The sequence below is a fragment of the Pollachius pollachius genome (genome assembly GCF_949987615.1).
Source record: "Pollachius pollachius genome assembly, chromosome: 1".
Taxonomy (NCBI): domain Eukaryota; kingdom Metazoa; phylum Chordata; class Actinopteri; order Gadiformes; family Gadidae; genus Pollachius; species Pollachius pollachius.
The window spans coordinates 47,093,253-47,106,135 of NC_136934.1; the positions used below are offsets into that span (position 1 = coordinate 47,093,253).

Consider the following 12,883-nt stretch of genomic DNA (forward strand, 5'->3'; position numbering starts at 1 on the left):
GGAAGTCGGGTTGATTACATTTGGATGGTGAATAACAAATAAACTTAATAACAATGCTGCACTTTTTGCCATACTTTGTTTGATGGCTGAATAATAACTCAGCGCGTTGGAGTGAGTCATTAGCCATTCATGGTGTCATTAGCCATTCATGGTGTCATCTGGGGTTCACCATCCTCGACCAACCAGTCCAGCCACGCGGAAGAGTATCACGCCCTCTTAAAACCATCGCCGTCAGCGCGTTGCCGTCGCGTCGTCGAGTTCTCCTCTTGAACGATAGGCCGCCAATTGTCTTCTTTGACGTTGTGTCACTTGATGTTTTGTCACGCTCCGCGCCAGATGATTTCCCAATTGCACAGCAATTACACTTACACTGGAGGAGCGCAAGCACGCCCCCGCTCCACCCCCCCGAGCATGACACCGCCACGGCCTTCATCGCTTAACCGGCCGCAACAATGGCGACCGTATGCTTCAAATAGAGCTCACAGCAGGGGGTGGCAGGCTGGTGGTGGGGGCAGTGGGGGCAGTGGGTAAATCAGCAGCTTATGCTCTATTTGAGGGTCCGCCTGATTGTTTGAGAGCTCTGAACTGAGCCCTAATCACTGTGATTGTGCACTCGTGAAGAGGCACCGCGGCGCGCGTCTCGTCTCGGCCGTGATTGGGCGCACAGTGTCTGCCCCAGCTCCACTCCACTGGAGCGCTCCACTCCAGCCCGGGTCTTCAGACACGCCAGCGGGGCTGACGGCAGCAGCAGATTTTGAGCGTTGCGAAGGCGCGCAATCAGGCCCGTCTGTAGCGCCAACCGATGAGCACTTTAGACTGATAAAAGGGCGGCATGGGGGTTGTGTTTTTTGTTTTTTTGTATTAGGATGAAATGCGATCGACTGACTTTGACTTTGAATGCGATGGAATGATGTTTCTTTGAGAAGATATTTTTATTGTGAGATAGGAAGACAGGAAGGTATGGGAGATATAGGGGAAGACGCGCAGCGAAGGACCATGGGCAGGAATCGAACCACCGTCGCTGCGGTAAGGACTAGGCCGTAATGGTACACGCTCTACCCGGTGAACCACCGACGCGCCCAAACACTGTTTATTTTAATGAAATCCAAACCATCGCCGTATCTACTCTGGGGTTTACAGGAGTGTAGAAGGGTTTACTGTGGTCTGTCTGGAGTCCAGTGGTACTCATTGATCCTGCGTGCCGAGGTGGGAGAGGGACTACCATGTTTGTGTAGCTCACAGACATAAAAGATGGATTTGATTTACATACTGTAATTGCTCTGCTAAATATTGCAGTGCTGCGGTTTATGAAAGTATTCTCATTATTGTTTGTTTGGCCATGATTCGCTGGCGACTTACACCCCATTTAAATGAACTCCTTCACTGAAGTTGGTGAGTGTGTTGGGTTGGGGGGATATATGAGAATATGATTAAAGGGTTTGTGGAGGGTGTAGGGAAGGGAGTACTCACACGTTCACAGACAGTGTGATAACAGCATCCACAGTGCTCTCGGTTTCATTATCACTTCAACCATTGATTTAGTCCAGGAGATCTCAATCTGGCCGATATAAATACAGAGAGCCTTGGGTTTCAGCGGGTGCCGGCTCATTGTGGAAACACAGAAGTTTCCGGTCTATTAGTCTTCGTTTTTTTGCTTACGAAGGTTCCTAAACTAAGTGAAATTACTTTGAAGTGCCTAAGTGGCCGCCCATGGTAAGTGCTGGTGACATGCTCTAAAGTCTGAGGAATCGCCTGTTTGGGCCGTTCTCGGAAACTAACGATCAACATGACAACATCCTCGGTCGCATAATGACGTGGATCGGTGTAAGTGCTTTCGGGTTCATTGAGCACTGCGGTGGTCGTTCCCAAAGTCCTTTTGAATGCTACTTCACAGCTTTTTCTTGATCTCGTGACCTTTTCCATTGAGGTCAAGGAAAAGGGGTGAGGAGAGGTCTTAGGGATGTGTCCTTTTGATAATTTGACCGGAGCCAGAGACTGGGATCCAGTTAGCAGAGTGGCCGTGTCTTCGGGGAGGAGAGAGTAGGATGTAGAGAGGCAGAGGAAGAGGCAGAGGGAAGCCACTTTAGATTGTAAACGGCTTCCATTTTCCAAAGTCATATGTGTGCGACTTAATGAATAAAAAAATGGAACAATAATAGACCATTAATTAACATTTGTTCAAGCATTAATATACATTTACTAACAATTAACTGACTAATGTAAATTAAGTAAAACATTAATTAAGAGAGATAACTAACGATATCATAATCATTTAGTACTAATGGTGTTCTTGTTTACTAATGGTGTTCATGTTAACTAATTAACATGAATAATAGCTAACATGGTTAGCTATTAATTACCATACAAATTGGACTACACGTCAGTGTACAAGTCAGTGTTCAAGTCAGTATACAAATCAGAGCATAAATTGAAAAATAAAAAATGCATATATTTTTATTCTTCGGTATTGAAGACGCGGGTCCTAATCAGGCCCTGCGCTGACAGGTTAATATCAATCTACGGCCCTTTATGAGACCAACAATGGGACAATGAAATGAAAGAAGTGAGTCACATAATGTTGTGCTATTATTGTCCCCTCTTCCTTGGTTCTCTAGAAATATCTTTATCATGCCACCCAGAGGGGCTAGTTGCTTTCATCTGCGCTGAACTCAAAGAGAAACTAGAAAGTTCTGCTCAGGTTTCTGGGAAATATGGGAACTGCACTGCGCTTCAAAGGCAAGTTAAACAATTAGAAAACGTTCTCTGGGCTTTGACATAGTCCGGCCATCGTTCATCCACCACTGGTGAAGAGAACAGTGGCAGCTAGCAGCCTCACTGTTGCAGCAGCAGCAATGCTATGCTCTGATGTGCTAGGCTATTATACATAATTTGCTCTGCTCGCAAAACCTCCTCTATGAAGGAACAAGGCCCCTTCATTCATTTTAAAGAGCGCAAGATACATGAGTATTTTACATAGGGTTTGTGTGTCTTTGTGTTTGTGTGTTTGTGTGTGTGTGTGTGTGGGGGGGGGGGGGGGGGGGGGGGGTGGTTATGACACATATTCCGAGACTTTTTATAAGTGAGTGTAATGTTATAAAGCCAGCAGACACATGCTACTTTGTAGCATGCTTGTTGCCTACTGCGCAGCTCTATCTAAGCTCAGAGTGGCTCTCCAATAACACTCGTAGAGTGTCGCCTGTATCCTCAACACATTCGGTGATTGGTCCTTGCTATGGTTACCATGATAACCAGAAGGAAGATTATTTGCACTGTTATTATCTTGTACGTCTTATTCAAAACAGGCAAATTGGGCAGCTTCCCGGCGTAGGACAAAGACATGTTTGACGCCTCTTCTCGCAGTCGAACCCTGTGGTTCTACTGAAAGCGTTTTCAGCTTTTCACCTAAGGATGGAGGCAATGCAGGACAAGGTTAGCCGAGGGGATGGTTTACTGTTCTGGCCCCAGGGCAGGGCAGAACCGACCCACAGGGGAAGCAGTGTTTCCTATACGGGTCGGTGACTGTTTGATCTTTGCAGGGTGTGGATGTGTTGAAAGCAACATCTGCAGAAAGCCTGTCTGCAAGTGAGAGGAAGAAAACCTCTGGATGTACTGTCTCTCAAGTCGATGTCCCTGTCACGTGCAAAAGCCACATAAAAACATGATCGCTTGTGGTAGTGTGAGTGAGCCAGCATGTGATTTCTAGACTTTAGTTGCTCGTTCAAAGTATTTAACAATCGTAATCAACAATCTATTGATTAACCTAGTTCAAATGGGTATGATAGGCGATATCATGATTATGCATTGCGTAAAAGTATGTAGATATCTTTTCATGCAGCATGCATTTGCCGCATGACAACATCACTGGTGCGTCCTGTGATGTGATTGGAGATCATGTGACTGGGGATTGAGGCTTGCACATGACAAGAAGACCACAATGCAACATCAAAGTCGCATTGTGCAAGACTGAGCCCCAACCCGTTAGTAGGCGGAAGGTTTTCACAATCAGACAAATCAATAACAGTGTTCTGTCCACACTTACCGGATGTGTGAAGCCAACCAGCATAGCTGGGATGGCTGTGGGGCTTGAGTGGGAGGGATTCTGGGGTGTTGATACTACGGTTCTTGTCAACAGTGAGCGGTACAAGCTGGCCAGAATTTTTCATTTGTAGAATATATTAGCTACAGGATGTGATTTTATCAATGACGTCACTATCGATCAGTATTGACTCCAGATGTGTCCAGGTCAATTTTAAAGATGGACCTGGACACATCTGGTACAGCATTAACGTTGTAAGTAATACAACGTTAATGCTTTAAAGTGGAGTTCTAAAGACAACACAAAAACAATCTTAAGTAAATGTACTCCCAGGATCAAATATTTACATTTTCTATGCCAGAAGTTGTCTAGCGTTGCCTTAATCGGTGTACGGTGTTGTTATTGTTCTTATCTTAAAGACAGACTGGTGCCGTGTTGTGCCCATAGTGGCGGGTAGTTACTATAGGTGGTCTGTTGCTAGGATGCCGTGGGGTCTTCAAGCTGACGTTCTGCGACACTTGCCTGATTCTATGTGATTAAGGTGTGATTTGTGTTATAGTGCAGTTATTTTGGTATTCAAAGAATGACAAATGTATGCACAGAGAACCGTGAAGGAGTGGACTGTGGCCACATAAAGCGACACACAATGAGGGCCTCACATCCACCCATTCATACACTCATTAATAAGCACATTCAAACGCACGTCATTACAGCTTAGGCGTGTCTCGCTCGGGGACACCTCAAATCTTTGCTAGGAGGAGGAACTTGGGACCCAACCACCGTCCTTGTGGTTGCCAGGCGACCTGCTCTGCCTCCTGACTACTTTAATAACTCTTCATCACTGCCACGAGGGAGGAGGGGGGTCGGTGGGGGGTAAGTGTGACTGTGGAGTCCAGCAGCACTCATCGACTCAGATGTGTTCGGTTTGCGTGACTTTCGTTTTTGGCTAAACGGCGGGCTTCTCATTAGCGTGTTTCATAAATAAATATGTGTGCACGTGCTGGGCAGATCTCTGCAGCCCCGATGCCTTTGAACAATAAAACACAGATCTACTTATGAGCAGAACAGAGTGTGCATCCAAACACTGCAAAAAAAAGAAAGCGAGCAAACAGATGTTCCTGGCAGCGAGGCGGGACGGAGAGATGAAGAGGGATACGTGACAAAAGAGGGACACAGCGAGAGCGGCGGAGGGAGGGAGGAAGAAAGAACCGATGCTGAAAATATTTGCATTCCACGTTGTAATTAATGAGCCTCTTTAATTGTCGATTGGAATTTGAAACGCTCCCGTTCCGTTTTTTCCTTTGTTGGCGTCCTGGCGTGTGTCCATGCACACACACACGCACACGCACGCACGCATACACGCACAAACATACACATGCACACAAATACACACACAATGACGATGTACAGAACAACAACGGACTATAATACATTTCTACACACCGAAAAACTCAAATGAGATTGCACGGGAATAACACGAATAAAAAGCTTCACATCCTGAGATGTGAAATGTCCATTCATTGATAACACACATAAGTACATTTTAAGGGGGCAGGGGGGGAATAAAGCCTTTGAGGGTGCACGGCCTCAGAAAGAGCTTATGGTCTGTGAAATGGCAAAAAAACGATAGCTTTTGACATCTGTTCCGGTCTTCAAGGCAAAACACACATCACCTCAGACAGTGAGAGACCTTGGCGCCGTGCTCCTGTGAAGAAAGGCCAAATTCCAAGACGACGTGCCTGAATATCTCTGCGGTTCAAACAGCTCTGAGCCCGCCGGAATCTAAGTGTTTTCAGGCAAAACTGCCCATTCAGCATTCTGCGCTGCCCCCTTATTATTCCTTGCTCATTTATCCACGCTTGGTGCGCACAATTCTGCATGGGTACTTACCCACAGGACCACCCTTTGTAAGGGGCATTATGGAATGCATGTCAGTCCCATACAGACTGTGGTGGGAGAGATGGAAGGGAGTTGGAGGTTGCACGCATTTTAAGTGTCTCAGCGTTCAATAATTGTATGATGGCGATTGTTATTCTGTTTGTGTGTTACGGCAGTCTCACTCTGCGCTGTTTTCTCACCTTATTCCTTATTGTCTCCTGTGTGTCTGGCTGTGTTTGTGTGTCTCTGTGTATTGTGTGTGTGTGTCTGTGTGTGACTGTGTGTGTGTGTCCGTGCGTGTGTGTCTGTCTGTCTGTGTTTGTGCGTGTGTGTTTGTGTCTCCCTGTGTGTATCTGTGTGTCTCTGTACATGTGTGTGTATCTGTGTGCGTGTGTTTGTGTCTCCCTGTGTGTACCTGTGTGTCTCTGTACATGTGTGTCTGTGTGTGTGTGTGTCTGTGTGTGTGTCTAGGCTACGGCTTCGTGGACTTTGACAGCCCGGCGGCGGCCCAGAAGGCAGTAGCTTCCCTGAAAGCCAGCGGGGTTCAGGCGCAGATGGCCAAGGTAGGAGACCTGAGAGGGACCCGCGTCACCAGCCCCGCCCGCTGCTGTCACACCTGCCCTACCCTGTCCTCACCCCTCCTCACCCTTCCTCACCCTACCTCACCCGTCCTCACCCCCTCATCACCCCTTCTCACCCCCTGTCTCCCTCCAGCACACCTGCACAACCATTTGCCTGCGCAAAACTGTGTTCAGGAAATTTCTGTTTGTGTGTGTGCGTGCGTGATTGTGTGCATGTGTGTGCGTGTGTTACTAGTCTGTATTTAGGAAGCGCACAAAAAACAAACATTCTCACTTCGGCTGCACCACTTGCCATGATTGCATGGGTGTGTGCGCGCGCGTGTGTGCATGCGTGTCGGTCCGTCTCCATACTCCTGTCCGGTTTTGCCCGTGTGTTTCCGTGTGTCTGTGGACGCACACGGGGCCCCGTTCTGTTTACAGCGGTACATTTGTATGCGTCGGGCTGCGGCTCGGTGGCTCTGAGGAGCCGCGTTCCCTCAGCCCGTCAGGGACGTCACTCACACCCGCAATCAGACACACGCGGCCCTCTGCAACAAGTGCCAGGGTGGAGGCGGGGGGCGTGTGTGCATTGGTCGATACGGGACAATGCCTGATGGGCACTGGGGAGAATACAATTTAAATTATTGCGTGTGTCTCTTTGTGTGTGTGTCTGTCGGATAGAGAGAGAGAGACTGTGTGTGTGAGTTTGTGTGTGTGTGTGTGTGTGCGTGTGCGTGTGTTTGTGTGTATATGTGTAGGAGAGTCAGTGTGTGTGTGTGTGTGTGTGCGTGTGGGTGTGTTTGTGTGTGTTTGTTTGTGTGGGGGAGAGAGAGACTGTGTGTGTGTGTTTGTGTGTGTGTGTGTGTTTGTGTGTGTATATGTGTAGGAGAGTCAGTGTGTGTGTGTGTGTGTGTGCGTGTGGGTGTGTTTGTGTGTGTTTGTTTGTGTGGGGGAGAGAGAGACTGTGTGTGTGTGTTTGTGTGTGTGTGTGTGTTTGTGTGTGTATATGTGTAGGAGAGTCAGTGTGTGTGTGTGTGTTTGTGCGTGTGGGTGTGTTTGTGTGTGTGTGTGTGTTTGTTTGTGTGGGGGAGAGAGAGACTGCGCATGTGTGTGTGTTTGTGAAGGAGAAAGTCACAGTGTATTTGTGTGTGTGTTTGTATGTTTATATGTGTAGGAGAGTCAGTGTGTGTTTGTGTGTGAATGTGTGTGTGTGTGTGTGTGTGTGTGTGTGTGTGTGTGTGTGTGTGTGTGTGTGTGTGTGTGTGTGTGTGTGTGTGTGTGTGTGTGTGTGTGTGATGTGTGAACTCATGGCGGATACAGTCTGGCTCCCTTTCAGAATCATTAAAACCACATCGCCACTGAGCTCCCCCGTTTATAAATGAAAGAGAATTGCAATTAAAACTGGCCGGTCTTCAGGCTCTGAGAGCATCCCATTGAATTACACATTACCAGCCTCGTCACTCACCTCTCTGCTGGCTTTAAACCTCTTTTCTCTCATTCTCTCTCTCTCTCTCTTGCTCTCTCTCGCTGGCTTTCTCTCACATGCTCTAGTTCTCTCTCTCTCTTTCTCTCTCTCTGTCCTTCTCTCCCTTTCCCTCTCCTTTCCCTGTCCCTATCTTGCTCTCTCACTGCCTCTCTCTATCTTGCTCTCTCACTGTCTATCTCAGACTCTCTTGGGCTCTCTCTCTCTCTCTTTCTTGCTCGCTCTTCCACTCGCTCTCTGTCCATCTCGCTCTCTCCCCCTTGCTCTCTCCCCCTTGCTCTCTCCCCCTCCCCCTCGCTCCCTCATTTTCGCTCTCCTCGTGCTATCTGTCTCACTCTCTCGCTCGCTCTCCTACTCTCTGGGGTGGCGTGTACATTTGAATGAGCACTTTTGTTATGTTGAGCTGTTATTTAACTACAGTGTGTAGATGAGTGTGTGTTTGGGGGGGGGTGGGGGGACTCAGAGATCTCCTGGGGTGTCGCTCGGTGGGATGAAAGGTTCAACTCTGATTGGAGGAGAAAGCCCCCTGATGTCTCATGCTTGTAGTTCACGCTGCGGCTTCAGCTACTCACAATGATGTCTGATGCCAAAGGAGATGCTAGCGTAGAGCACGATCAGGCTAACCACTTCACTTTCATATTGCCAGGGAAACTTAATTAGTTCTTGATTTCATAGTTAAGATGTGCCGCCACAAACGTGGTTGCACCCTATGGGCAAACAGAGCACACGTTCAGGAGGCGTTAATCTAGCTCTTGAATCTTAACGTCCTGTTTTAGCTCCACTTAAAGCAATTCTCTCTTGATTTTGCTTGAATCAAGATGCTGGTTTGTTTGCCAAGGGACATGTCAGTAGAGAGCGCACTGGTTTACCAACGTGGGGAGGAAATAACAGTTGTTGGTGAATAACAACTACCAGTTCAACACATTGTCGTGCCTCAGAGATGCCGGGATCTGGCGGATCTGTAAAGAATAACCATACACACACGAACGTACACAGAGTTGTGTGTAAGAGTATAAAGAAATACAGGGAAATACATCCTACTTATAATTTGACGTGTTATCATGAATTATTTCTGCCATGTGAGCAGTATATCTATATGTAACTGAGCCTGATTCATGCTACCCTCTTTATATAAACTGGAGGTGATCTAGTTCAATATCTCTGCATATTTCTAGCTCTGTATAGGACCATACTCGAAGACGTTCAACACAGTTTGCTCAGAGTATGCACAAACGTACACTTTGATGACCTATCGATACTCAGGTTCCTCTCCAGGAAGGATAGAGCGATCGTTCCCTGTGACGCAGTTTATTCCACATCAATATTTCATCCACTGCATTTCGTTTCGTTGTTGTTTTATTTACCCTTTTTTTGGGGGTGGGATTTGACAGCGCTTATCAAGATGAAGTTGCCTACCAAGCCGGGGAAATTTGTCTGTCGTTGTGTTTGAGGATGCGGCGCATCCTTGTCTATCATGCGCCAAAGCCGCACACTAACTGGAGCCTTCTCCGGAGGATGTGTTCTTCTTTTGCTTTAAAGCTAAAACAGACAAGGAGAACACATACAAGTGCCAGGCTATGCTTTATTCTTACCGATATCTTAAATGTGGCATTACAACTACCGGAGGTGATTCTAGGCTTTTACTTAGTTGTGTTTATTTTATTTATCCAATCCAGGACAACAAGCTGTTCCCCATTACCTGTGTGTGTGTACCATATCTGTTCACCCAGTTTGTGTGTTACCTGTTTACCCAAGTGTGCGTCTGTGTGTGTGTCTGTGTGTTTAATCACTTTGCCCGCGTGAGTGCATATATATATCAAATACGCTTGTGTGATAGATTTCAGAATTTGAATAGGCCTTGGAAGATTTGAGCAATTCAAGGTCACATTTCAGACTGGGGTCAAAGTTGAAGTAAAGGTGAACTATAAGTAACAGCGCCTACGGATACACAGCACAGACATCACTCCATGTTGGTGCACACACAACTGTGCCGTCGCATTTTGACAGTTTTGCTCCATTTCCTCCTCTTCGCTTCACACTTTTTTTGTCACTGTTATTCGATCACTCTCTCCTTATCTCCTGGCTCTCTATCTACACAGTCTATCTATCCATCAAACTCCTCTCTCCTTTCCTTTCCTCCTCATCGAAGTAAGAAAGGGTGATGAGGATGAGAGAGAAAGAGAGCGAGAGAGAGAGAGAGGGAGAGAGAGAGAGAGAGAGAGAGAGAGAAGGCAGACAGACAGACAGACCTACATAGAGGGAAGCAGGCTGGGAGGGAGTGAGCGGGAAAAGGTGCAGTTTTCAGTGGATCAAGATATTCAGTACAAAAAAGGCAGTCTCTCACGCACACATACACACACACACACACACATACACACACACAAACACGCGCACATTGTATCCAGAGCTCTTGGCTTGGATGTCATTTATCAGACCTGATTGAACCCTATGTTCTGACCAGCTGTGTGCCTCTAATCCCAAATCTCCTTTATGCCTCCATTCTCTCTCTTTCACGCGCTCTGGCTCTCTCTCTCTCTCTCTCACGCTCTCTCTCGCTCTCTCTCTCTCTCTCTCGCTCTCGCTCTCGCTCTCGCTCTCTCTCCCTCACTCTCTCTCTCTCTCTTGCTCTCTCTCTCTCTTTATCTTTGTTCCTGTCATACTGTCTTGACATGCTGACATGTTGTGTGTGTGCTTATGGCTTGTCAGCTGCCTGCCACCTTTGTTCCCTGCTCTGTGTGTGTGCGGGTGTGCATGAGAACATGTGTGTGTGTGCATAACCCGGCAGTGCATGCTGGGACACAAAACTAATGGTTAAAGACAAAAGGGTGTGTATCTATATAATAGATATATAGATTCATCTATATAATATCTCTCTCTTTTGTCTCTATCTTCTATCCTTTTACCCTTTATGTTTGTCTCGCCCTTGCTGTACCTCATCCCACTCTCGCTCTCTTTCTCCCTCTCGCCCTGCTCCCTCGCCCTCTCTCCCTCGCGCGCTCTCTCTCTCTCTCTCTTTCTCTCGCTCTCTCTCTCTCTCTCTCTTTCTCTCTCCCTCTCGCTCCCACTTTTGCTTCTTTCCTCTCTCCTCACTCTCACTCTTTTTTGCCACAGCAGCCTAGTTTCACTAGACAAGTTTTAAGAGAATCCTTCCTCTTTTACCGTATGCCACATTTCAGCATTGTCCTCTGTCTAACCCTGCTAAAATATATATATATATATATATAGAGAGAGAGAGAGAGAGTTAGAGAGAAAGACAGAGAAAGAGAAATAGATTGAAAAATAGATAGTGTATTATTAGAACATTACATTAACAGTAATGTGTAATTAGAAGTAAATCACTTATAGAAGTAAAACAACACATCTAATTGTTTCTTAAGGAAATTCAACAAAACTAAAAGAATCCTAGAAATAGTACCCCGAGTCCGAGTGTTTGTTTATTAAAATGTGTTGTTGGCCTCACTATCGAGAGAACCTTCAGCTCCCTATCGCGTCACCATGGATGCTGAAACGCTGACAGCTCATCTCAGAGGAGAGGAAGGATGACAGACAGGAACGTGCACACGATCTGCCGGGATGGAGGAACAGTGCGCCTGCTAAAAGGATGCGTGAGTCAGTTGGAATGATGCAAGACTTAGTATGAGGAGAAAGAAAAAGTGATATGGATTGACTTTGCAAACAGAAAGAAAACAAATGGAAACGATCGACTGCCTGGCGAATGTATACGTTGAAAGAACGGAAACGTATTGTCCTGCTAATGGTGTGACAGACGATAAGAGATAATCTTAGCTTTTGACCATAATGGGTGCTAACACGAATGGATTTCTATACAGCTTGTTTTCCCCCGAAAGGCCAAAAGATAAAGCGTTCCAACAGGTTGTGGATATACATTGGAAAAACTTCTAATCCTCAAGGCCATAGCTGAAGGATTCAGATTGCATAAAGGAACCAGTCCAAAAGAGATACAATATCGGTGTATTTAGCAGAGCTACACAGATTATGCAGCAGGGTTACTGCTGTCATAAACGGTCAAAGCTACTGGCTGATTCTAAACGAGTGTTGGAAAACGAAATAGAAACACTTAAAGGAATGAAAGATAAGATTGAGCTGAAAAACAGTACTGCTCCAAGATCCACAAGGCTAGACCTTATGCAGTTTGGCCGCAAGCTGAAGAAGAATTTGAGATCTCCACTTAGAGCTTTCTGTCTGAGTGAAGTGGAGTGGAAGGGTTATACCCAAAGTTCCAGTCCAAAATAAAGTAATTTATATCCAGTGCTCAGCACAATACAATATTCACTGTCCCGCTTTGAAGACACATTCTCTTCTTTCGCCGGAGGGGAACATTTCTCAAAGACTGATCTGGCCCAAGCTTACCTGCAAATGAAGAAAGAGGCATTTTGTGATCAGAATAGCACTGGCTCCCGCTATTTGTCGAAGCGCAATGGACAAGGTACCGCATTGGATGCCAGACAACACTTACAAATCTAGTGCTCAAGTGCTCACCAGGCTACGGGAGTAAGGACTCTTCTAATGGCCCTTACACACCAACCAGATTATAGGTCGTCGGACAGTCTGGCGAGAAAAGGCAGTCGGACGGAATTGGTCATGGCCGATTCAACATCAACGTCACCGATCTCGCCAGACTGTCCGACGACCGATAATCTGGTTGGTGTGTAAAGGCCTGAACAAAGATACGTTTTTTTAAACAGCAAAATATCCTACATTAGACATGTAATAGACAAAGATGGCTTACACAAGTCACAAGACAAAATGGAGGCTGTACTTAAGGCACCTCAACCCTGAAAACGTGTTGCAATTCTACGTCAGGCTTGTGAATGAGTAAGTTCTTACCTAACCGATCTACAATGTTACACCCACTGAATACACTGTTACAGACCGGAATACTATTGAAGTGGACTGTAAGCTTTG

General features: G+C 46.4%; 1 protein-coding gene across 3 annotated transcripts in view; it reads left to right on the top strand.

The window, feature by feature from the left end:
* The window catches only part of LOC307082994 (RNA-binding motif, single-stranded-interacting protein 3-like), a 126,090-nt gene that overhangs the window by 47,275 nt on the left and 65,932 nt on the right, over positions 1 to 12,883 (top strand). For all 3 annotated transcript variants that reach the window (XM_079746763.1, XM_079746765.1, XM_079746764.1), the window contains exon 4: positions 6,386 to 6,477. In XM_079746763.1, coding sequence (XP_079602889.1) covers positions 6,386 to 6,477 — 92 coding nt within the window. The remainder of the gene's footprint in view (positions 1 to 6,385; positions 6,478 to 12,883) is intronic.